The 25,993-nt window shown below is 34.6% G+C and overlaps 1 protein-coding gene and 1 pseudogene across 1 annotated transcript; both read left to right on the top strand.

The window, feature by feature from the left end:
• Positions 1 to 105: 105 nt before the first annotated feature.
• Positions 106 to 12,614, top strand: LOC142631045 (protein THALLO-like; annotated as a pseudogene).
• Positions 12,615 to 13,462: 848 nt separating this feature from the next.
• LOC142631043 (uncharacterized) lies at positions 13,463 to 17,432 on the top strand. Its single transcript, XM_075805119.1, has 4 exons — positions 13,463 to 14,842; positions 15,751 to 15,980; positions 16,356 to 16,416; positions 16,512 to 17,432. The coding sequence occupies exons 1-4, from the start codon at positions 14,411 to 14,413 to the stop codon at positions 17,211 to 17,213; spliced, it is 1,425 nt and encodes a 474-aa protein (XP_075661234.1). The 5' UTR covers positions 13,463 to 14,410; the 3' UTR covers positions 17,214 to 17,432.
• The last annotated feature ends 8,561 nt before the right edge of the window (positions 17,433 to 25,993 follow it).

The raw sequence follows: 25,993 nt of genomic DNA, 5'->3' as shown, positions 1-25,993 counted from the left end.
CTTGGGTCGAACCTGAATCCCAACCCGGCCAAACCGACCAATTGGCCAGGTCTTTTAACACTTTTTTATTTGTATTTTTTAGTTTTTCCTGTATTAACTTAAGCCACTCCCCCCCTCTCCTCCTCTGTTTTCATTTGTTTCCCACCCTCCGCGCGCCGCACCTTCTCATTGTTGCCGCCGCCCAATCTCTCCTTCATTCGGCAAATCACCACCACCACCACCCACAGCCACCGCTCTACACATTACCAACCTCCTTTCATCCTTTGCTTATGACGAACTCTATTATTTCAAACCATAAAACTCTCTCTCTCTCTCTCTCACTCTCTCTCTCTGCGCCACCTTTCACTTCAGGTAATACTTTTCTTCTATTCATATCACCTTGTTTTTAGTAACCCCTTTAAGCTATGTAAATAAATAGAACTAGGAATTTATGATGTAGGGGTTTTGTTAATTTTATTTTGTTAAATTTTACTTCTTTGAATCTTTGTAGCAATGGGTAAGAGGGGAAAGGTCATAAACCCTAAGAGTTTTTCACGCAACCGTGGTGTTGCCTCCGATGACATGGACGATGAAATTGATGCCTGTAAGCAAAGCTCATTCTCTGTTTCTTTTTTCTTTTTTTCCAATTCTTCGTGTAATTATTAAACAAAGACTTGAACTTGGAGATGGAATTTGAGAATCTGTATTCATTGTATTTTGTGCTGCTGCTCACAATTTGGATGTTGTGGAATCGATGATTCGCTTATTTTTATTTTTGTATTGGTAGTATATTCTTATTGAGAAAGAGAGGAAAAAGTTGATGGGTTTTGAATAATTTGTGCAGTTAGTATTTTCTTTTAATTTTTGGCTTAAACACACTGTGAAGCTTAGTTCACAAGCAATATTAGTATCTGAAGTTTAAAGTGATTGCGTTTAGTCCTTGGCCAAACTAAAAATGATACACCATCACTTCATAGGAACTAAAATTGATTAATTTATGTCTTTTTAAGAACTAAAAGCGATCAGTCTATGTTTTCAAGGACTAAAATTAATCACTTTTAACTTTTTAGGGATTAGAAGCCATTACTTTTAGTTTGTTGGGGACTAAAAGCGATCACCTTCGTTTTTTTGGGGACTAAATGTGATCTCTTTAAACTTCAAGGACTAAAATTGCTCAAGGGTGAAAGTTTAGAGAGAAACAATGTATTTTGGCCTATATTTTTTCAATGTGACTGAGAGCATTTTAGTACATTGAGCTTGATGCTCTTTTTTTTTTAAGCTCTCTGATTTATTGTTTTTCTGTTGCTTACTGTTTTAATGTTATGGAGTCAGTGACAAACTTATTTTGTATTGGTACTATTGTTTTATTTTTTGGGAAAAATTGATGGGTTTTCTAATGTTTATTTGTGTCTGCAGTTCATAAGCAGAGGGATATTATTCCACTGGATGCGAATGGTGATATTGTGGACTCAGATGATGAGATACCTGTCTTTGATCTCAAGGTTTTTTCCCCCTTTTATATCAAGTTGTAATAGTTGCTTTGAAAAATTTTAAAATAGATTCTTCCAGTTGAGAATAATGTAGGATTTACTTTAGTTTTTTTTCTTTTCCAATTAAATGTTGTTACTTTTATTAAAAAAAATTAGTTGAATAAAAATCCTTTTCATGTGTGAATTAGGATTAAAGTTACATTTTGTTTAGTTTTGTGAAGGCATATAACTGTTTTAAACATTTAAAAGATCTTGGAAAAGAATGCTAAAAAGAATTGTGAACTTTAAGAGAGCCTTCTATATGTGAAAACTATACAAATCTCTTCTATATACTTTTTACCTATCAAAAAATTAAAAAATATTATAGATCTCTTCTGCATAACTGAAACAAACATGTTAAGGCAGAATTCTTATTTTGTAAGTTTGTTTGATTGAGCATAAGCATGTAGCAAGCAGTGTGATTTTTGTTTGTATCTTTTTTCTTTCCCACTTGGCAATCCTAATGTTGCTTACAGGGTATAAATGATGACAAGGATGAAGATGATGAAACTGGAGATATTGCAAAAAGTAAGGAAATTGGTTTGCAATTTCTTGCATTTCATTTAATAAGTTTTGTTCTTTGAAAGTATATCTCAAGTTGATTGTTTTGTTTTTTGTTTTCTTTTTTTGATAAAAAAACAACTGCATAACTACATCTACATAAATAGAGATAATCTAATTGAGAAAACGTGAAGTTGAATTAGAGGAAATTCTTGCTTTAACACCCGCCTCCGTAAAAAAAGAAAAAAAGAATCACACCTACATTTGTAGAAGATTTCATTAGCTATTTTTTTTTTTTTTGTAAAAGATTTCATTAGCTAAACCCTATAAAAAAAAAGATTTCATTAGCTAAATAAAATACCATTATTCCCTGCAAGATCCTGTAATCTTGATGTAGATGTATATAATAAATATTAAACAAAAGTTTGACTGCTTCAAACTACAAAACGCAAATCAGTAATAAAAGAATGAGCATTGTAGTAAATCCATGATATCACAAACCAACCCAACTCTCTATGTCATTGTGTTTCATGCATATTCCTATAACTCTTTTTTTTGGGACAAGTAAATTAATTCATTAAGAAAAAGTAATCATACATCCTACAAATGCATATTCTGCAATTTTACACCTGCACCAGGGTTACATATCTCCGAAGTGTAATTTAGGGTGTCTTCAAGTTGGCTAATTGGTATTAGGCTATTTTTGGAAATATTATGGAGCTAAGTGACCTTAGGTAGCAATAGGTTCGTCTCTTGGTATTCCCTTGGCTGAAATGATAGAATGGACTCTGATGAGAATCTCTCTTTTTTTTGGGGGGGAGAGGGGGAGGGGGGGATGGGTTCTAAATCGTTCTTTACATATTTTCTTACATAAAAAACTCTCAATTGTTATTCCCTTTGGTTCTTACAACAATTGGAGTAACGTTTTGTATGATTAATTATGCATATTGTCTGTAGTGGCTAGGACACAGAAATATTTACGGGAAAAATTTGGTGGAGTTGAAGATGCTATGCTTGAAGATGATGAAGAAGATGAGGAAGAACAAGAGTCTCTATGGGGTGGAAAAAAGAAGGAATATTATCATGGTGATAATGCTGATTACGAGGTGATGATTTGAATATTATTTGCTATTTGTCCAATCATGCTCCACACCCCTTCTCACTTTTTCCCCTTTGTATTTAATATATATATATATATATATCAGCAACAATCACTAACTGCCTCTATGGAAACTATCTTGTTCACAAACTAATTTCTTAATGCAATCTGTGTATATAATTGAGGTTGTCTTTGTAGTTGCTCTAACCTTTTTGTTTCTGATGAAGGCACAATCAAGTGATGATGACGGACCTTTGAAGGAGGAGGAAGCGGTTAAGAAACTACAGATGCAAAAAGCAGAATCTTATAAAAATGAAGACTTTGGCCTTGATGTAATTGAAGATTCAAGTGATCTGAGTGATAGGGAATTAACTCTAGAGGTGAGGGTTCGATATTCTCTCCTTGTTAATGAAAAAAGGAAGTAAAGAGATAAGTAAGTTAAACATTTGGTATTTATTTTCAAGCTTGGGTTATCCTCTTTTGTGCTTTTTTGATAAGTAAATTTTATTGATAGAAAACAAATACCCAAGTATACAAGAAGTATACAAAGGGAACAATACAATCAATCTAACAGATTACAATGATCAACAAAATCATATAATGAACATAAAGAAGGAGAACCCACAACTAACATCCACTCAAACAACATTTAAAGAAAAAAAGCTTAATATCAGGCAGATATCTTTCACTGTCCTCAAACAACACTGAGCATTCTGCTTCCGCCGAGTTCACCACTTCAAGCAATGAGGAATGGCTCTCCAAATAACAGTATCCCGATGTCTACGAAAATGACCTTGTTAAGACTTAAGAGGCTATCAAATCCACAACTGACTTTGGCATCACCCAAGAAACTCCATGAACCTGAATACCATACATGATACACCACAATTCAGAAGCTATAGGACAATGAAGCATTAAGTGATCCACAGATTGTTCACTCCCTTTGCACGTATAACACCAATATGTTACCAGTGTACATGTCTTATCCATATTTTATTGTTTGTTACTTTTAAGGGGATGTATGGACTATTAATTCTTTTGAATGACGCATAGCCCAATATCGCTGCTTGTACAGGAAATGTCAGCCGAAAGAAAAGGCAGAAAAAAATATCCAGGGATGAAAGAAGCCGTTGATGGCGCGGGAGCAGCTTATGAGGTGGTTAAGAAAGATTTGAGTGCTCTATCAAAGGAGGAACACATGGATGTTTTATATAAGTAAGGTTTTCAATTTTTATTCGTATAGTTCTTATATTTCTGCACTTGTTTGTGTGTTATATTTTTGAGTTGACTCTTTTTGATCAAGGCTGAAATGTAATACTCAGAAGAAAATGATAAGGAGAAAGGTTTTGTATATTCGTAAGTAATAGCCATTCCAGAGCTCAAACAGGTGGTGTTAGAAATGTAATAAGATTATGATCAGAGATGAAATCTAGTGTGGGGTGCTTTTACTTAGAAATTTATTTTGTTGAGCTAGTCTAGTTATCTCAGAGAAAGCCAAAGATTGAGTAAGGATTTGTAGAAATTTGATGAAGGAGGGAACTAATACAAGATGCACAATAGATTCATTGTGTCTTTCAACATGATGGAGTAACCAGATTGGCCTATCCATTCTTCTTACTTCAAATTAACAACATAGGACATGCCACAGGAATATTTGCAGATGGGTCTGCAGTATTTTTTTGCTTCCTTCAGCTAGAGAGGTTCCCCTTTTCTTATGCTTTCATGGCTCCAAATTTTGTGGAAAAATTATGCTTGCAATTATATTATCTATAGAAAAAATCTTGGTTCAACTATATGAAGGAATTGAATCTATTTTTAAGGGGTAGGGAAGGGGAGGGGTTTTCTAAGAATGAAAATAAGGGTGTCTAGGGGATTTATTAGTGGGCCTTGTACAGTTTTTAAAAGGTGATTTGAAATGCCGTTGGATTATAGCAATTGTTGCTTGATGTCAAGTGGGCAACCATTATTCACTATATGTAAGTGAAACTGAAGGTGTTGAGATAGTTGGGTTGACAATTGTAAACACATTGCACTTTTGCTATCAATGAAACTTTTATTACCTATCAAAAAAAAAAAAAGAGATAGTTAAGTTGACAATTTCTTTAGAGTAATGGATTTTTGTTGCTTGGATAAGTGGAAGTACATGGAAAGATAAGATTCAAAATGAGGAAATTCCCTTTAAAGATAGGGTTGGCCCATATTGATGAAAAGGTGAGGGAGGTTTTCTTGAGATGGTTTGGTCATTCAAAAGACAGCAAGTAATGCACCGTGAGAAAGAATAAGTTGATTCAAGTTAAGGGAACAAAAAAGGTAGAGGTAGACAAAAAATAATGCCAATAGAAGTAGTAAAAAAAGACATGTAAAAAAAAAGGTGTTCCATCCACTTTCTAGAGGTGGAACCTACATTTAATGGAATGTGTGTTGGGAATACACGTATGAGTGAAGTTCCACATTGAATAAGAATGTCAAGATGGAGTGATTAATACAACATAGTTGGGCCCAAACTCATAGGCTTTAGTCTTTCGGGATAAGTGGTGTCCTTATATGTTATATTAACTACTCAATTGGTGGCTCCCTAAGGCTTCATCTCCCCAACAATGTGTTATTATATTACATTTGGCTTTGGTTCCGTGAACTCATCTGGTGCTGCAAAATCTAAAGATGTTTAGTATTTGTGGTGTTTTATTAAGAGATCTTCCACCTGCATCCTCTTCTGTTAGACTGTTTCTATTGAGCTCCTCATCATGCCCCTACTCCATGTTGTTTGCAATTTTGAGCCTTGTTAACTGTTAATTGGATGTATGTATAATGTGGTTGTTTTGCTACGAAGGCATTGAATTTCTTACATAGGTTGTTGTATATATCAAATACATGCTTGGTTGTGATAATTGTAGATTTTCTATTATTTAGATCTTGATCCACTTATTTCTGCTTAAATATGCTCATAAGCTATTTTGCTGAGTTTTATTTTTTTGGGGGAGGCCTCTAATCACTGCTTCTTGCTATAAATGTCTGTCTGTCTCTTTTTATTTTTTATTATTTTTATTATATATATATATATATATATATTTATCATTAGCAGTGATAACTTTTGCTTCTGCATGCTTGGTTAATAATGTTTTTATCCCACAGTTCTGCTCCAGAATTAGTTGGCTTGCTGTCGGAGCTGAATGATGCAATGGAACAGCTTGAAAAAAAAGTGGATCCACTTCTAAGCATGGTATTATATTTTCTTCTTTGATTAGTTTATTTTAAGTGGTATAAACTGCATCGCTTCATTAAGGATGATTTAGATGGAGGCTACCTAGAAATGGATTGATTTATCTCTGAATTTTTCCTTTTTGAGGGGCTTATATTATGTTTTGTTCTATGTTTATCTGTGGTATCTGCAGGGGGTTGGTAATAGGTTTCTCTTTGATATGTGATGCTCCTTGAATTTTTTTTAGCTTTCAAAAGATTTTAAAATGTTTGAATGTTTAAATGCCCGTAGATCTGACTCATTACGTTGCCCCAACCGGGTTCATATATTTGCGGTTCCTACTCTTCACCCTGTACATCCTGCCAGTGTCCTCACACCAATTTTCATTTACAGTTTCTCGTTCTCCTCTCCTCCCCTCCCCTCCCCCCCCCCCTCTCTCTCTCTCTCTCTCTCTCTCTCACACCCACACACGCACACACACAAAAGGTCATAACATGTAAAGATGCTTTTGATTGGTTTCTTAGCATTCAGCATTGTAAATGCTTTGATGTTGTAAGGTTAAAAATGAGGAAATCATGATGGAAGGAGGAGTGCGTTATTTGGAGATGAAGCAGCTTCTTTTGCTCTTGTATTGCCAAGCTATAACTTTCTATCTCCTTCTCAAGTCTGAAGGGCAGCCCATTTGTGATCATCCTGTGCTAGCTTGCCTTGTAGAGATCTAGAGCTTATTGGATAAGGTCTTCTCTTCTCCATCAAAGTGCTAAATTAACATTATTATTTTTTGATAAGTAGGTAGTTATTTTCTATAACAATAAGTGTTGTGGTCGTAAAACAATCATTTGTTTGTATTAATCTGTTAAAAAATTTGGTACTTACCTAATGTGTACGCAATGTGGCTTATGTTTCTCTATTGATGGTACATTAATATTTTTATACATGTTTTTTATTTCTACCTCTCTTTCAGGAATCGGGTTCCCCTCTCAAATTAGTTAAATTGGTGCACTGTGACTGTTTTTGTCTGTCTTACCATGTTTAGAATAATAGTCAATCCTTTGGAAGTTACCTTCATAACTTAGTCCTTGAATGATCTATGTAATTTCTGCAACCTGGAGTGTAGGAGCTGGATCACCTCCTTTGCTGGGAGAGCTAATACTTGTTGGGCCAGCGAATGCCTTAAGAACCCAGCAGCCCACTTAAAATGGTTTAGTAAAAGAAGGGGTAACATGTCTTCATCCTGGGGTTCACTTCATTCATTATAACTAAAAAGTGTAAGTTTCTGATGGACTGGCACTCCGATAGGTCAACTGCTATCAGTGCTGCGAGAAAGATCCAAATTATAATGCACTATCTAAAATTAATTCATCTTTGAAAAAAATTGAAATAAGTGTCCAGGTATAATGGAATATTTAAAATATTTTGCTAATCTGTCATTGTTAGGATATATTGCAATGCTATATAGATCGGCGTTGCTTCTTAAACTTACATATAGATATGTATCTAAAATTTTTATGCTTTAATTGCTACGTTACACACACACACACACACACGTATGTATATGTATTTTTTTTTTTCAGATAAGGACAATTGTTGAATGGTGGCCTTTGTCTCTAAGCATGCCTATCTATTGCTTTTGATGAAAACTGCATATAATTAAAAAAAAAGGCAATGGCAACATAACTGCAATAGATGGTTGTACAAGTTAAAACTAAGTACTTTCATATCTGATATGGTATGCACCATATATTTTTGGTAAATTTAAAAAGATGTGGATAGGATCTAAGCTTATCATTAAAAATTGGTCTTTGTATATGTATTTTTTTTTTTTCAGATAAGGACAATTGTTGAATGGTGGCCTTTGTCTCTAAGTATGCCTATCTATTGCTTTTGATGAAAACTGCATATAATTAAAAAAAAAGCAATGCCAACATAACTGCAATAGATGGTTGTACAAGTTAAAACTAAGTACTTTCATATCTGATATGGTATGCACCATATATTTTTGGTAAATTTTAAAAAGATGTGGATAGGATCTAAGCTTATCATTAAAAATTGGTCTGGTCTAGTTGGTTAACAACTGGGAAAAGACGAATTGTTTTTCTATGTATTACATTTATCAAACTGCTTTATATGTGACAATGTTTAACCTCTGTGATCATATGAGTACCTGTGTTCTACCCATATTTTCTTCTCATTTTGTGCACAAGATGATTATAGCAGTTCTGTCATTGAGGTATACTGGTTTGTTATTTCAGATGTGGATTGGTTTCCCTGGCAACTTGCTTCTTTTTAATGTTTGCTCCACTAACAGACAAAACAACTTGATGCGAATCTTCCATCTGAACTTGAGGAGTTCCTGAACAACAATCAAGGGGTTGAAATGGTAGTAAAGTTGGGTAGAGAGAATACTACATTGTCAAGTGATTCTGTAACAAAAGATCAGGGGCCCTATCCTTTAGCTGAAACCCAAGAAACAACAGTGGTAGGTCTTTTTGCTACAAAATGTGCTTGTTTTACTTCTTTAACTTAGTAATACATGCTTTGTTTTCGAGTGATTATCTTTTTAGTTCATGTCTTAGTTTTCTTTTAATACTGCAGCCTCATACACAGCTGAGTTGGAAAATGTGGAACCTTTGAAGGATAGTGAGAACAAAGCAGGAAAACGCAAATGCCAGGTGAATAATTCTTGATGGAGATGTGATCACAAATTTGAGATTATAAGTTTGATGCTTTTCATGTTTCTTTTCTGATATCAATCACTTTTGCTATGTTTAATTTTTTTTTTTCTATTTTAACTCAATTCAACACAACTAAGATAAATCCTAACTATTTCGAGTCTGCTACATGGTTCTTTTTATGCTACTTGGCCTTATTTAGGACACGTCTCCATATATCTTTCCTTTTAACATAAATATTTATTGCTGCAATTTGGCCAATGTGCAACTGTTAAAATATAGCAGAGTGATCAAGTTGGTGAACAAAGCATGGAAATGTTAAAAGTAAGAGCTGCCCTTAAAGAACGATTGAAACAAAAGGGTAGCCTTAGTTCCAGAGCTTCAAAGTCTGATAAAGCCCAGAAATGTCTGAAGCTAGTTAATGAGTACTATTTCTGCCTAATCTCCCTAGTGTTGGCTTCTTTCTGAAATTTTGAGTACTAATTCATTGAAGCTGGAATGGAACAGACGACTTGTGACGTATGATGATTACAATGATGATGCTGTAGACATGGGGGCTACTAGATTTAGTAACAGTCTTGCAAGTTCATTGAGCAGAAGTAAACTTTCCAAAATTGTTTCTGCTAAAACAAATAAGCCCAAGGTATAAAGCTTGATTGGACCTCCTCTTTGTACGTGTGAGTTTATATGGACATTAATTTCATCATTCAATAGTAGCCTGCATATGAAAGAAAACCATCACATATGTATAATTGATCTCTTTCATACACCAGCTGGGTACTAAGGCTACTCAAAGCTTTCCTTTTTTTCTTTTTTTTTTTGGTGAAAATTTTAATTTAATATAATATTTTGAACATGAGCATCATTTTTGGGTCGCCCATGTTGGGTATCCCCAAAAAAGGAGATTGATAACGACATTTCACGGATCCTTTCAACTGTTGCATGAGGTTGGGTGTAGAGTGCCCTGCATGTCAAAACATATATCTTTGCTTAAGGATTTTTGTTTTGATGGGAAAAAATAATTAATCTTTTTAATACAACAGCTGGTTTTTATTTTATTTTTAATTTTTTTTTTAAATTTAATATAATATTTTGAACATGAGCATCAATGTTTGGTTGTCCATGTTGGGTATCCCCCAAAAAAGAAGATGATACTGACATTTCATGGGTCCTTTTCAACTGTTGCATGAGGTTGGTGGTAGAGTGCCGTGAGTTTCTAATAATACATTTTTGCTTCATAAGGATTTATGCTTAGATGGGAAAAAATAATTAATTTGGTGCATGTTGCAACAATAATTTTACATTCTTAAGTTTTAAGGCTTCTCAACAGTACCTTAACTTTTAAGTTTTGCCATTGGTTACAAATTACCACATTAAAATTTTCTTCCCCTATTTTAAAGCAGGAATGTACATTGTAATTTGGAAACCACTGCTTTGCCATAAATGTTCCTACTCAAATAAGACATGACTCTTTTTGCCTAATATGTCAAATGACTCAACCATCAGTCAAGTCATTTATGCCTCACTGGCTGTAAATGAACTGAGCTATTTACGACTATTAACAAGCCAAGCTCAAACATAATAACGTGTTTGTGAACAACCTCGTGGGGATGAGGCTCGATTTAAGTGTAAATGTATAAAAATATACTTATATAGGTTTGAGATTGGATTGCGTAAATTTGTAACTAAGTTCATATGATATCAAATTATTATTTATATTATCTTGATAATCTAAAAAATCCATTTTATAATAAAATTATATATAATTTTAACAATACGGTATTGGTGAATCTAACTTTTGTAAGTTCACAAACAAAAAGCAATCTATCTAATTAATTCAAATAATATAATTTCATCTATAATTAAGTTATTAGTTAAAAAAAAAAAATTGTTGGTGAAGGAGGAAAAAAAGTAAGTTAATCATGTAAGCTCGTGAACAAGCTTAAGTTTGTTCAACAAGAAAATAAATTAAGCTCCAACATGTAATCTAGTTTGGTAATGATTTTGAGCTCAAATCGTGTACTTAATATAATTAAATTTACAATCCTGAATTTTCATCATGTTGCTTGGCTTGGTTCATTTATAGCCCTTCATATTGCAACCCAACAACTTTATTGTATTTTACTATCTATCTACTATAGTAGTGTCCTACATTTTTGTGTGGATGATTTAATAGTTGATTTATGTATGTGATTCTGGTTCAATTGAATTTTAGGTTGTAATATGATGTAGAAAGTTTTGAATGTGTTGTGTGAATAATAGATTCTTCTTTCTGATGATATATTGCAATAGCTAAGAAAAAGAAAAAATTCTCAACTTAGGGAAACCATATTGCTAGTTGATTTTCTTGAGAAGTTTAAAAGTATCTCTATTTAAATAACATTTGTATTCAATCTATATGGAAGGTGGTTTCTGGTGATGATGATTTACCTAAAAGGGATGATATTGGAGAAAGGCGGAGGAAGCATGAGGTCCGAGTGTTGGCTGGAGCTGGAATCAAATCTGAGGATGATGTTGGGGAGGATGATGATGTGGATGAAGTTGAAAATTTTGAGGTTGATGGGGATGCTGACATGGGGGATGGTGATACAGGAGATTCAGAAGATGAATATTACAAACAAGCTGAACAACGACGAGCTGCAAAACTTGCCGCCAAAGCTGAGATGTATTCAGGGTGTGTTTCTGCACTGTGATTAGATGATATACTTTTTGCTACCTCCTAATAGTTAATACTCAGGTTTCTGGATTCCCTCTATGGGTTTGTAATTCGTATTACATCTATGAATAAGAACAACTTGTTCAAATCCCTTTATGCTGCTGTATTATACAGTTAAAGTTTACTCTTATGTGATATAGATTTTTCTGTCCATATGTTTATGTGCATGTTTGATTATTATTGTTGTTTATTTGTCTTGCAATTTTTATGGTTTATGAGTGCCAGTCAAATCTTTGATTGCTGTTGCTACACACTTAGATTTTCTTTGGTTCTGGTAGTCTTGTATTCTGAAAACATTTCTGCTTCTGCAGGACCTCAGCGGTAGTCCCATCTTCTCCTGAACCCATTGATGGAAAACGCTATATCACTTACGAGGTGAGCACACCCCCCATTTTCACCAGCTTGTTAGATCTTCACTATAATCTTTGTCTCCAAACTGTCATCATATATTTTCTATCAACCTTGCTGCAGATGGAGAAGAACAGAGGGCTGACTCGGAACCGCAAGAATCAAACCAAAAATCCTAGGAAGAAGTACAAGGTATTATGAAAGACTTCTTGAATGTAACAAATGTGTTTATTCTCATATTTAGTAACTAATCTCTCTCTCTCTCTCTCTCACAAAATGTTCAGGAACAACACAAGAAAAAGTTGAATCGTCGGAAAGGGCAGGTGCAGGAGATCAAGAAACCTATTGGTCCTTATGGTGGAGAGGCCTCTGGAATTAATGTCGCAACCAGTCGGAGTGTTAGATTCAAGAATTAGATACTGTTCTTTGTTTCAATTTATCTACTTTGTCAATTGCATAGTGCTTGTTGGGTCTTGTATCGTGTTTGTGTCACCGATCCAAATTTTGATATGTATGCAGATATATTTCAAACTAATATAATTCAAGATAAAATGCCCAAGGCTTCAAATAACGTAATTTTATTAGTGTTGTCAATTATTTAAATTGCACCTGGAGGTAATCTTTAAGTTTATATCTATAAATGAGGAAACGCCGGATGCTTAAAATAATCATTTTAGTGTGGTCTTGAAAGCCAGAATTCAGCATAAGGCAAATGAGACGAGCTTTCACAGAATGGCACTCTCTTATCTCAAGATTTGGTGAGGGGCAGAGGTTAGGCTGAAGGGGGATGGAGGAAAGGAAGAGGAGGAGAGGGGATGGAAAGGCGTAAAAAATAAAACGATACATTTTTAATTATTTGCTATATTATTGAGAAAGTCTATAGACCAAAATAAAAAAAAAGAAAAAAACTTCAACAATAAATGGTTAATGGTAAGAAAAAAAAAAGTGTCACTGGTATGTGATACCAGAAAAGCTTGCCTATCATCTCAAATGTTGTGAAATTTTGTTTTGTGTATTTAGAATCGCTCATGTTCCCCTCCCTGGTGGGGTTAAAGTTGATACTAATGTCGAAGTTGAAGGCATAGGAAGGGTGGAGGGAAACGGAGAGGTGGAGGGTGGAGTGTAGGTGTTATATGCAGTTATGCACTAAGCAATGTGGAGGTGAAGCTGGTAAAATTATTCTAGGTGCTTCCTCCTACACAACTCTGGAATTCGTCAAATATTTACATTCAAACATCAAACAATTCATCAAATATTTACATTCAAACATCAAACAGATTGTTTTCCAACAGAAAAATGCAAATTATAAACAACAAACTGAAAGAAAAGAAAACCCACACAACAGGAGCTTCGGGTAACTGAGCTAAATTCTTTTAATTTAGTAAAATAGCTAAATTCTTTTAATTTATTGAAAGAGCAGAAAATACCATACTACACTACATAGCTCCATTACAACATAGCACCATGCTATACCATAGTAAGCGATTAAAATTGGGTCACCCTCATCGTAACCAGAGAGCTGTGACGTAGAGGACAATTGCTAGTGCAAACAAAATGGAAGCAACGGCAATAATCCTGAAAAATCTTTCAACCCTTGGTTTGTGTTGGATCATCAGGGAACTGAAGGCGCCCACAAACGCGAACACGGTGGAGATCAGAAATATTTGGTAGAGCTTCGGTAGGTCTCTGAACAAGGATGGAACTGTCGTTCCGTCCACCATTTGTTGTGGAAGAAGCAGAGAAACTGTAGCTGCCGAGGAGGAGATGTAAAGGATTAATTTCATGAGCCATAAGGTACAGAAATTTGAAACCCCAACTTTGTTTGAACGGCGAAGAAGGCTTTCTTGAAGCGATGATTGTTCCGGAGATACTGACTTCATCCCTTTCTTCTCAGATCTCGCCAATTAATTGTAGATCTTTAAAAAGAGCTCTATGGTCTCTGCAACAAAAATTGATAGGGTTTGAGAATGCAGACCTTTCGTTATAAAAAATTGATGATGGTTTCTAGGAAATTTCGTCGCCTTCTAGATGCTAGAGAGTAAAGCAATAGGACCCCACCTCCCTTAATGAAACAAAAGGGTATAGGGTCCCACTCACACCAGAATAGCCAATAGATCAGTCTACCGTGTTGAAAAAATGCGACACCGGATAATATTCTTAAAAGATATCCCCCCCAAAACAAAACAACAAAAAACAAAAAGAAACAGGGTTAATTATGGTAGGTGAATAGTGTCCTTGTGCATTATTGTTTATGGCCTATGAAGCCAGATTTTTGTGTTGATTTCTTATACACAAAAGCTTCTTTTTTTTTTTTTTCTTTTTTTTTTCAATTGCTCGCTGATCGGAAAAGAAAACACTACAATTACCATGACTTCAGAAAACTTTGAGATTTTTGAAGAAGAATTCTTTGCTTTACGTCGGGCCTTACGGGATAAGCGTGGGCGAGGTAGTGAAATTTTTAATCGTCGTCCAGAAAGTACTCCGCTGATGCGGTTCATAGAGCATGATGAACAGCTGATGTCGCAGTCCATACTTTATGCGAATTTTCTGAAGCGGTCCAAATGGTATAAGGGCCTTGCCAAGCTTCCTCCTCTACGCATCATAGGCATTACCACTAGGGGCCTCATCATAGTCGCCAACGACAGTGTTAAAGGTCAAGGGGGAAGATCGGTTCGAGTGAAGGGGACTAATGGAGTAGGCAAAGGTCCGAATGATGAGCTGGCCCTAAACAGCGACCAGCACCCAGATCCTCACACCAGAGGAACAGGGAGCTCTACAGTTGGGCTTGGCAAAATACAAGTAAGGAAAAACCCTCCAAATAGTGTTATATGGACATTAATTTTCTTATTCAATCAACTGTCGCTGCATATATTGACATTTCAGGAGATTGAGATTACAAGTTGGGGATATCCCACCTTGCAATTGGTAGCAATTGGATTTTAAAGGTTGAGATTTAAAAAAAAAAATGTTCTTTGGATCATAAATTTATTTTTAACCTTTTTTTTTACATTCTACTTTTCTATTTTTACCTTTTTTTTATTTTTATTCTTTAATCTCATAAGAAAGTTGCAGTTGCACGGTGCGATGAACCTTGTAGACTCGTATTTACAACTGAAACATCTTTGTATGAGGTTGAGTGTCAAGTAGAGAGCATGCTAATCATACATTTTTGCTTCTTTAGAATTCATGTTTGTATGGGAAAAAGTAATTAATTTTGTACTTAATGCTTCAATTATTTGCCATTCTTAAGTTTTAAGCTTTCTCATTATAAGCTGAACTATAAGTTTTGCCATTATTACATTAAAATTTTTCTTCCCCCATTTTTGAGCAGGAATGTACATTGTAATATGGAAAGTGCTGCTTTGTCTTATATGCGCTACTCAAATGAATATATGAGTAATTTCTGCCTTAATGCAACCAACAACATAATTGTAAATGAATATTTATCTACTTGGTTTAGTGTTCTAGATTTTCTGTGTGGATGATTCAATCTTGACAGTTATGCTCTAATTGATCTATGAATCATGGCCTAGTGATTCTCGATGTACTGAATTTTAGGTTGTAATCTATGGGAGAAACTTTTGAAAGTGTCGTGTAAATAAGAGATTCTTCCTCTTTCTGATAAGGGAACCATATGGCTAGTTGATTTTCTTGAGGATACTCATATTAATAATTGAAATAACATTTGCATGCAATCCTTTTGGAAGGTGCCTTTTGGTGATGATGATTTTGATTTAGCCAAGAGGAATGATACTGCTGAAAGATCGAGGAAATATCTTCCCCTGCCATTGGCTGGAGCTGGAACCATATCTAAGGATGATGTTGGACATGAAGTTGACAATATTGAGGCTAATGGGAATCTGGACATGGGGAATGGTGATACAGGAGATTCAGATGATGAATGTTACAAGCAATTTGAAGAACGACGAGCTTCAAGGTGTGTTTCTGCACTGTGATTTGCTGCTGTGCATTTTGCTACCTCCTAATAGTTATAGTTAGGTTGCTCAGTTACAATGTTCCCTCTATGGGTTTTTATTTCCTATTACATCTATGAATAAGAACAATTGCTCGTCCAAGTCCCTTTGTGCTGTATTATACAATTAAGATTTAATCTCATGTGCTATATATTTCTCTCCGTCTCCATATGTTTATGTGCATGTGTTTCACCATTAATGTTATTATTATCATTATGTTGTCTTGCAATTTTTATGTTTTATGAGTGCTAGTCAAATGTCTAATTGCCTTAGCTACATGCTTAGATTTTCCCTTGTTCTGGTAGTCTTGTATTCTGAAAACACGTCTGCTTCTGTAGTACCTCAGCAGGCTCATCTTCTCCTGAACCAGTTGATGGAAATCACCGGATCACTTATCAGGTGACCACACCCCCATTTTCACCATTTTTTAGATCTTTGTTATTGATCACTGTGTCCAGACTCTTATCATATTTTTCCTGCCAAATTTGCTGCAGATGGAGAACATTGTCAGTGTTGAGGGCCCAGATGGTGGGGCAACCCCAGACAACGATTGTGACTTTGATCCGACTCCACACATTGGAAGAACCGGGGGTACTACTACAGTTGGGATCGCCTTTTCACAGGCTAGTAACAGTGTTGAGGGCCAAGAAGCAAGTTGGAGTGGACATAATGGAGGAAGTGGAGCCGGCAGTGGAAGTGATGAGAGTGATCAAAGTACAGGTAGTGGTGGCACGGACACAAATGAAGGGATAAGCAGATGTGAAGATGGAGATGAACATGATGAGGACAATAGGGATGAAGGAAATGATGAAGACAGACGCAGGGTTGGTGAGGAAAGTGGACCTAGAAGGAGAGTGAGGAACTTGAGCAACAGATTGACTGCTACATTCATTGCTATCGCTGTCCAATCAAGTTCTGCAATCATTGCCCTCAATTTAGATGGGCTATCACCTTTGGCCAAGAAACTATTTACTGGTGTATTGGTTACAAACTTAGTGGGTTTCCTCTGCCTCTATGTCGCTCACATTCCAAGTCATTATATAAGCTCAAGGGTTGCTGAAATTTTGGTCAGGGTAGGAGGAGCTGCTGCAGCTTTTGGTTTCTTATTAATGATGGGTATAAGACTCTCGCTCGGCATCATCATCCCGGCTTGTGTTGTTATATTGGCTGCCTGTGTGTTATCATTCATGCCATAAACAGGGTTGTGGTGGTTTGAAAAAAATAAAGAAACTCTCCGTGAAATTAGATGGGCTATCACCTTTCTTTTGTTCTTTATCTTTTTATGAATGAAACTTCGTTGTGGCTTGGGTCCCATAAGTTTATAAACCAGTAAAACATTCTTGCTTCTGCACACTTATTTTCTTGATTCTGTAAAAGAAGGTGGACTATGCATCATCAAGCTACTTGTTCTCCCCCGCTTCTCTTGTCAATTTACCATGCACTTGGATTTGTTTGTTTGTTTTATTTATTTTTTGTTTTATTTTCCTGTTTTATTAAAAAAGACTTTACTTGTTCTTCTTGAGCAAAGTGTTCCATTCCAACCCCACTCATTTAAAAGCATGTATATATGCTTTTCCTTTAATGTCTGATGCTTATTCTGAACGGAACGACTATAACAGTACTTACATTTAAACGAATGTGAGTTATTGTGCAGTTGCATTTTAAGATGTTAAGCTTGTGAGATTCTTGTTTAAGTGTTCCTCCATTCACGTTCTGCTTCTATTTAGCTCTGCATGATATATATCTATGGATGGACTTTTTCTTTAATGTCTGGTGCTGATTCTGTACAGCTAACTAGAGGCAGAAACAGAATGTATTATCATATTAATATGTTATCTAAAGATGTTCAGTATTTGTGGTTGTTGATTAAGAGCTGCTTCATCCACATCCAATTTCTTTTTGACTGTTTCTATTGAGCTCCTCATCGTGCCCTCAGCTCAATGTTGTTCTCAATGTTTGAGCCTTGTTAAGTATTTATAGGAGGTGTTTTACTTATGTGTTGGGTTTTCTACGGAGAAAGGCATTGAATTTCTTACATTGGTTGTATGGAACAAATACATGCTTGCCTTTGGTATTTTTAGATTTTAATATTTTTTAGATCTTAATCTACTTATTTCTGCTTTACATATGCTCATAAGCTATTTTGCTGGGTTTCATTTCTTTTGTATGCCTTTAATCACTGCTTTCCAAAAATGTCTGTTTCTGTTATTCATCTCTAGCCATAATAACTTTTTCTTCTGCATGTTTGGTTAATATTGTTTTGATCCCATAGTTCTGCTCTAGAATTAGTTGGCTTTTTGTATGAGCTGAATGAAGCAATTGAACAGCTTGAAAGAAAAGTGAATCCACTTCTAGGCATGGTTATTATCTGTTCTTCTTTGACCATTTTAATGTAAGAGCTATAATGTGCATTGCTTCAATAAGGATGATTTAGATGGTGTGTGCCTGGTAATGGATTGAATTAGCTCTGAATTATTCCTTTTAGAGGGGCTTGTGTTGTGTTGTGTTCTATGTTGATTATCTGTGGCATCTAGAGGGGGTTAATAATAGGTTTCTCTTTGATATGGGATGCTTAATATATGTCCTGGAATTTTTGTTGGCTTTCAAAAGATTTTAAAATGTTTGAAAGTTAAAATGCTTGTAGATCTGGCTCATTACATTGTCCCAACCATCCAATACAAAGTTCTGGGTTTATATAATTGTGGTTCTCACTATTCATTTTGTGCGTCCTGCCAGAGTCGTCACCAATTTTCATTTATAGTTTCTTTCTTCTCTCTCTCTCTCTCTCTCTCTCTCTCACACACACACACGCACGCACACACACAAAGGTTGTAAAATGTATAATTGCATTTGATTGGTTTCTTAGCAGTCAGTATTGTACATGCTTTCATGTTGTAAGATGGTTTAAAAGAAGGGACTCATGATGGAAGGAGTGCCTTAGAGGTAAAGCAGCTCCCTGTGATCTCGTATTGCCAAAGTATGAGTTCTGTTTTCTTCTTAAGTTTGAAGGGCAGCCCATTCGTGATCATCCTGTGATTGCTTGCCTTGTAGAGATCAAGAGCTTATTGGATAAGGTATTATCTTCTCCATTTTTGTGTTGATTTCTCTACACAAAAGCTTTTTTCAATTGCTCCCTAATCAGAGAAAGAAACACTACAATTACCATGGATTCTTACCATGAACGAAGTTTCAACTTCTAGAAGTATTGTGAAGCAATTTCGGAAAACTATTGGCGGATATTGAATTAGCGTTGGCTCAATATGAAAATAAATTGCCGTGGTCCGAAAGCGCAGAACCAAACTCGTAAGGGTTTCTCATATTTCAAGCTCAAAATAAGCGATCTTGCCGGGCGTCCTCCTCTACGCGTCATAGACATTACCACGAAGAATTATGGTTATACTACCGTCATCATAGTTGCCAACAACAGTGTTAAAGGTCAAGGGGAAGATCGGTTCAAGTGAAGGGGACAAATGGAGTAGGCAAAGGTCCAAAAGATGAGCCAACCCTAAACAGTGACAGGGGTTGGAGTTGTGACCAGCACCCAGATCCGCACACCAGAGGAACAGGGAGCTCCACAGTTGGGTTTGGCAACAGACAAGTAAGAAAAAACCTTCCCAAATAGTGACATTTCTGAGTCTTTCGGATTGAGATAGATTACACGCCCACCTTGCAATTGGTAGCAACTAGTAAGTTGCCCGTGCGATGCACGGATAATATTGTAATATTTTATGTAATATAATTTTGGAGAATGTTGTACGCATATTATACCATAATTGTCATAGAGCTTTGTTAGTAATGAGTTAATTATAAGAAGTAACAAAAGCTAAACAAAATAATGAAATAAAGATAAAATTTAGAATTTTTAAAAAAAAAACCTTGATGAACCAAACGCTATAATCCTCGATTCATACACTATTAAAATTCATAGAAAAGAAAGCACACACAACATATAGATCATTATACAATTACCATTAAACCAAAACAAAACAAAACAAAAAAACCATTAACCCAAAACTCAATTTATTTTAAGAAAAAATTCAATATGTATTTCTTAATTGAAATATCAAGAGACTTACTCGAGAAAGAAGCTTTGGAGTCTAAAGAATGCAGATTAAATAGTCGTGTTGTTTTTCCTCTGCAAATTCAATTGCCATTGACTAAACCACCTCCACCCTATTACCGCACATCCTTAGTGGAATGGTCACTCCATAAGTATGAGTGCTTACGGGGTGTGGTGGGTAAGAGTCGGGATTCAAGTCTCCAAGAGGAAGACTCATACACATATGCACTTAGATTTGGTTAAAGTAGAATTTATATCTTGTATAAAAAAAAATATAATAAAATAAAAACCCCTCCACCCTAGATGATAACTGCTTGATCCCTATAATCCAATTTATGATTTACAACAGGTTTAGTTTTTGTTTATTTTGAAAAGACCAGTCTACTCAAGTCATATGCTAAGATTAAACAATCTTGAAAGGACAATGACAATGAGACTTTTACACTACAATAAACAATTATCGACTTCTCAGTTCTAGATTTCAAGCATCTTTTGGAAATCGATATACATAATAACACAACCTATAAAAGAAAATAGCAAAACACAGAATTTTACGATCTTAACCCTACCGATTGTAAGTGAAGAACTGAATTTTTGAAAGTAACAAAAGATAGCTTGAACTCATACATGTCAAAGCCACTTAATGTGCGATGGATAGCCACTTGCTACAACAAAAGATCACAAGAGTAATAGGTTTCTTCTATTGGCCTGGTGTTTTAAAAAATTGTGAGTATGGAAATAAAATTTGAGAGTAGCAGTAGTTTAGGAAATTTAACTATTAAAGGTTTTTTTTTTAAGAGAAAGAAAGTTTTTTTAAGAGAGAAAGAAAGAGAATGGAGGCATATAGTTAAAGTTGAGAGGGGAAGGCAAAGCGTGAGAGAGAGGTTGGGGAGTTAAAGGTTTAGAAAATCTTACACTAATCATTATAGCAAAGTATTGATAATATACATTAAGTGAAAACAAAAAGGCAAAAATCAAAACGTCATTTTGGAGGGTAGTTGTGATTAATGCATTTACACAATCATAGAGGTAGAAACTTTTTATATAACTAACATAAAAACTTGCGGTACCAAAAAAAAAAAAAAGACTAACAGAGGAGGGAGACTTTGTTTATGAGATGTTTGTATGTAAATTAATCACCATAAAATAATAAGGACTCCCATAGAATAAAATAATAATGATTATAGTAAATAAAAGATATGAATTTGTGTAATTTAGGCAACAAAAATCCTAGAAGATTATCTATCTCGATCTCATTAGTTATTAGTATCCCTTTTTATTAATAAAAAAAAAAAAGCTGAAACATTTGGTATACTAAAAGACATGAAGAAGAGAGAGAGGTGTGGTGTAAACTCAGGCAATTAATGGGAGAGTTGGATGATTGTAGATAAACTTCATAGGAGGTGTCACTTGGCAAAAGCTTAGACCCTCACACAATGAGGTCTCTGCTTTTATATATATATATATATATTGATTGATTGATTAATCATTATAGCAAAGTATTGATAATGTACATTAAGTAAAAACAAAAAGGCAAAAATCAAAACGTCATTTTGGAAGCTAACTGTGATTAATGCATCTACACAATCATAAAGGCAGAAACTTTTTATATAACTAACATAAAAACTTGAGGTACCAAAAAAAAAATACTAACAGAGGAGGGAGACTTTGTTTATGAGATGTTTGTATGTAAATTAATCACCATAAAATAATATGGATTCCCATAGAATAAAATAAAATAATAATGATTATAGTAAATAAAATATATGAATTTGTGTAATTTAGGCAACAAAAATGCTAGAAGATTATCTATCTCGAACTCATTAGTTATTAGTATCCCTTTTTTATTAATATATAAAAAAATAATAATAAAAAAAAGCTGAAACATTTGGTATACTAAAAGACATGAAGAAGAGAGAGAGGTGTAGTGTAAACTCAGACAATTAATGGGAAAGTTAGATGATTGTAGATGAACTTCATAGGAGATGCCACTTGGCAAAAACTTAGACCCTCACATATTGAGGTCTCTGCTTTTATATATATATTGATTGGGTTTTAAAGGTTGAGATTAAAAAAAAAAAAAAAAAGTTCTTTGGATCATAAATTTTTTTAACCATTTTACTTTTCGATATTTACCTTTTCTATTTTTATTTATTTATTTATTTTTAAATCTCATAAGCAAGTTGCAGTTTCACGGTGCAAAGAGGCTTGTAGACTTGTATTTAAAGCACATTTGGTACACTGAATGAAAATTATAATAGAAATTGTAATTTTCATTACTAGGAATAAAATGTGATGTAATGGAATAACTAAACATATTCATAAATTTGGTGGTAAGATGTAACATTAGAATAAAATTTAAGATTTATTTTAGAAAATATTTTATACATACAATTATATTTCTTTAAAAATAATATTTCTTAAATTTAAAAGTGAGATGAGTTATTTTTTATAACTTTTTATTTTTATAATTGTTACATATATATGGAAAAATTATTTATTTGGAAATACATTAACTTTAGAAATTATTGCATCTACTAAGAAATAACTATTACAACCTATTAGAGAGGAATAGTTATTTCTCATTTTAAAGAATAACTATTCGTAAGGAGTGACTATAATAAAAACATTACCAAACTAAAGAATGACTAAACCATATGAATACCTATTACATTATAATATTTATTACATTCTACCAAACATGGCCTTAGTATTTACAATGGAGACATCTTGACATCTTTAGTACAGAGCATGCTAATCATACATTTTTGCTTCTTAAGGAATAGTATTTTGTAGATACCGAACATTCATGCAGTAAGTCTGTAACAGCTAACCCTTCTAAAGCATGCTGATCCTACTTTCCCAATAAAACTGTGAAAAAACAACTGAAAATCCACCTGTTTACTCAAGCCACTTTTTGTTTGTTTTATTTTTGTTTTTAACTTAATAATAAAAATAACATAAAAAAAAGATGCAATCCTAACTAATTGGAGTCTGCTACTCTGCTACATGGATCTTTTTAAGCTACTTTGCCTTATCTAGGCTACGTACCCATTTACCTTTTCAATAATACAAAATACTAGCTGTTAGTTGCTGGAATTTGGCTAATGTGCAGCTGTTATAAATTTATAATATAGCAAGAGTAATCAAGTTGGTGTGTAAAGCATGGGAAAGTTAAATATAAGGGCTACACTTGAAGAAAGATTGAAACAAGCGGGTATTCTGAAGCCAGTTGATGGCTACTGTTGCTGCCTTGGCTCTCTAAGGTTTGCTTTTTTCTGAAATTGTGAGTACTAATCCATTAAAGCTGGAATGGAATAGACTGGCTCGTGATGTATGACGATTTTGATGATGATGCTATAGATGCGAGGCTACTAGATTCAGTAATGGGCATGCAAGTTCAGTTCACACACTAGTAAACTTTCCCAAATTGTTTCTGCTAAACCAAATAAGCCTACAGGGACGTCAATTTCATTTAATTTTCTGCAACTCTTTCTATTTTTCAACCAACTCATTCGCTTCATCAAGCTTCATCCTTTAAAGTCTCTTTTTCAAGCTCAAGATTATTCAATTTTTCAAGGGATATTTTTTAGAATTTTTCTTTGATCTTCTCATTTCCCTTAACAACTTGTTACCAACAATTCTAAGATAACCTATAGAATTCTTAAGTAAAGCATCCCATGAGCATAAACACACAACTTTATCCATAACAAATGAGGTCAAGGATCACACAAGAAAATTAATCCAAACAACGTGCACCAAACTTATAATACCAATTGTAAATTATGTGTTTAGACTCTTGATCACCAGTATGACTTCTTACCGATTTTATTAATTTAACAATCAATATACCAATTAGTTATTAGCTGATTATAATTGTGATATGGACGAGACAATAATAAAAAAAATTCACAAGAACAACTACACATTAGAGTCGAGGTATTGTTCACAAAGTGAAAATCCAATTAAAAAAAAAAGACTCCCAAGGGCTAGCCTAGCTTGTCAAATCCACTATGAAAAAATTGTGATATAAGTTGATTTACAAACCTCCAGCTGCAAAATTGATTTCTCTGTTACTTCAAGGTTACTAAATTTTTTGTTGTTGTTTATGTGCTCAAATCACTCTAACATCGCAGGTGGTGATCTACTAATGTTTTGGTGGTAAAATTTCCTCTCAAGTATAAGATAATTAAAAGTGGGTGAAAGAATAGATAGATGGATCTTCGTCGGAAAGGGCAGGTGCAGGAGATCAAGAAACCTATTGGTCCTTATGGTGGAGAAGCCTCTGGAATTAATGTCGCAGCCAGTCGGAGTGTTAGATTCAAGAATTAGATACTGTTCTTTGTTTCAATTTACCTACTTTGTCAATTGCATAGTGCTTGTTGGATCTTGTACTGTGTTTGTGTCACCAATCCAAATTTTGACATGTATGTATGCAGATATATTTCAAACTAATACAATTCAAGAGAAAATGCCCCAAGGATTCAAATAACGTAATTATATTAGTGTTGTCAATTATTTAAATTGCACCTGGAGGTAATCTTTAAGTTTTAATATCTATAAATGAGGAAACGCTGGATGCTGAATATAAAGAAATCATTTTAGTGTGGTCTTCAAAGCCAGAGTTCAGCATGAAGCAAATGAGATGAGCTTTCACAGAATGGCACTCTCTCTTATCTCAAGATTTGGGGAGGGGCAGGTTAGGCTGAAGGGGTGTGGAGTAAAGGAAGAGGAGGAGAGGGAAGGAAAGGCATAAAAAATAAATTGTATACATTTTTTTAAAATTTGCTATATTCTTGAGAAAGTCCAAAAAAAAAACTTCGACAAAAAATTTCATACCTAGTCAATGTGACAGATTGTTAGTGGTAGGTAAAAAAATAAAGTCACTAGTATGGTGGATCTAAATAAGAAACAGGAAAAGCTTGCCTATCATCTCAAATGTTGTGAAATTTAATTTTGTGTGAATGTAGAATTGCTCATGCTCCCCTCCCAGGTGGTGTTAAAGTTGATACTAATGTCAAAGTTGAAGGCATGGGAAGGATGGTGTTAAAGTTGATACTAATGTCAAGGTTGAAGGCATAAGAATTATTGGGGGTGGAGTGTAGGTGTTATATGCACCATGCAATGTGGAGGTGAAGCTGGTAAAATTATTCAAGATGCTTCCTCCTACACTACTCTGGAACTCGTCAAATATTTACATTCAAACATCAAACAGATTGTTTTCCAACAGAAAATGCAAATTATAAACAACAAACTGAAAGAAAAGAAAACCCACAAATAAGCTAAATTATTTATTAAAAAAGCAGAAAAATACCAATATATTAAACCCTTGTAGATTGTCGATAGACTTTTGAAAGATTGGCCGGAGTCCTTGGCTTGCCTTCATCGTAACAAGAGAGCTGTGGCGTAGAGGACAATTACTAGTGCAAACAAAATGGAAGCAACGGCAATAATCCTGAAAAATCGTTCAACCCTAGGTTTGTGTTGGATCATCAGGGAACTGAAGGCGCCTACAAACGCGAACACGGTGGAGATTAGAAATATTTGATAGAGATTCGGTAGGTCTCTGAACAAGGATGGAACTGTCGTTCCGTCTACCATTTGTTGTGGAAGAAGCAGAGAAACTGTAGCTGCCGAGGAAGAGACGTAAAGAATTAATTTCATGGGCCATAAGGTAAAGAAATTTGAAACCCCAACTTTGCTTGAACGGGGAAGAAGGCTTTCTTGAAGCAATGATTGTTCCGGAGATACTGACTTCATCCCTTTCTTCTCAGATCTCGCCAATTTAGGGTTTGAGAATGCAGACCTTTCGTTTCTAGGAAATTTCCTAGCCTTCTAGATGCTAGAGAGTAAAGTAATAGGACCCCACCCACACCAGAATAGGGACAAAATGGGCAATTAGCCCTAACGGTTGAA

The sequence above is a fragment of the Castanea sativa genome, chromosome 4 (assembly GCF_040712315.1).
Source record: "Castanea sativa cultivar Marrone di Chiusa Pesio chromosome 4, ASM4071231v1".
NCBI classification, from domain to species: domain Eukaryota; kingdom Viridiplantae; phylum Streptophyta; class Magnoliopsida; order Fagales; family Fagaceae; genus Castanea; species Castanea sativa.
The sequence above is the reverse complement of the archived record's forward strand: the minus strand, read 5'-3'. Positions and strand labels throughout refer to the sequence as shown.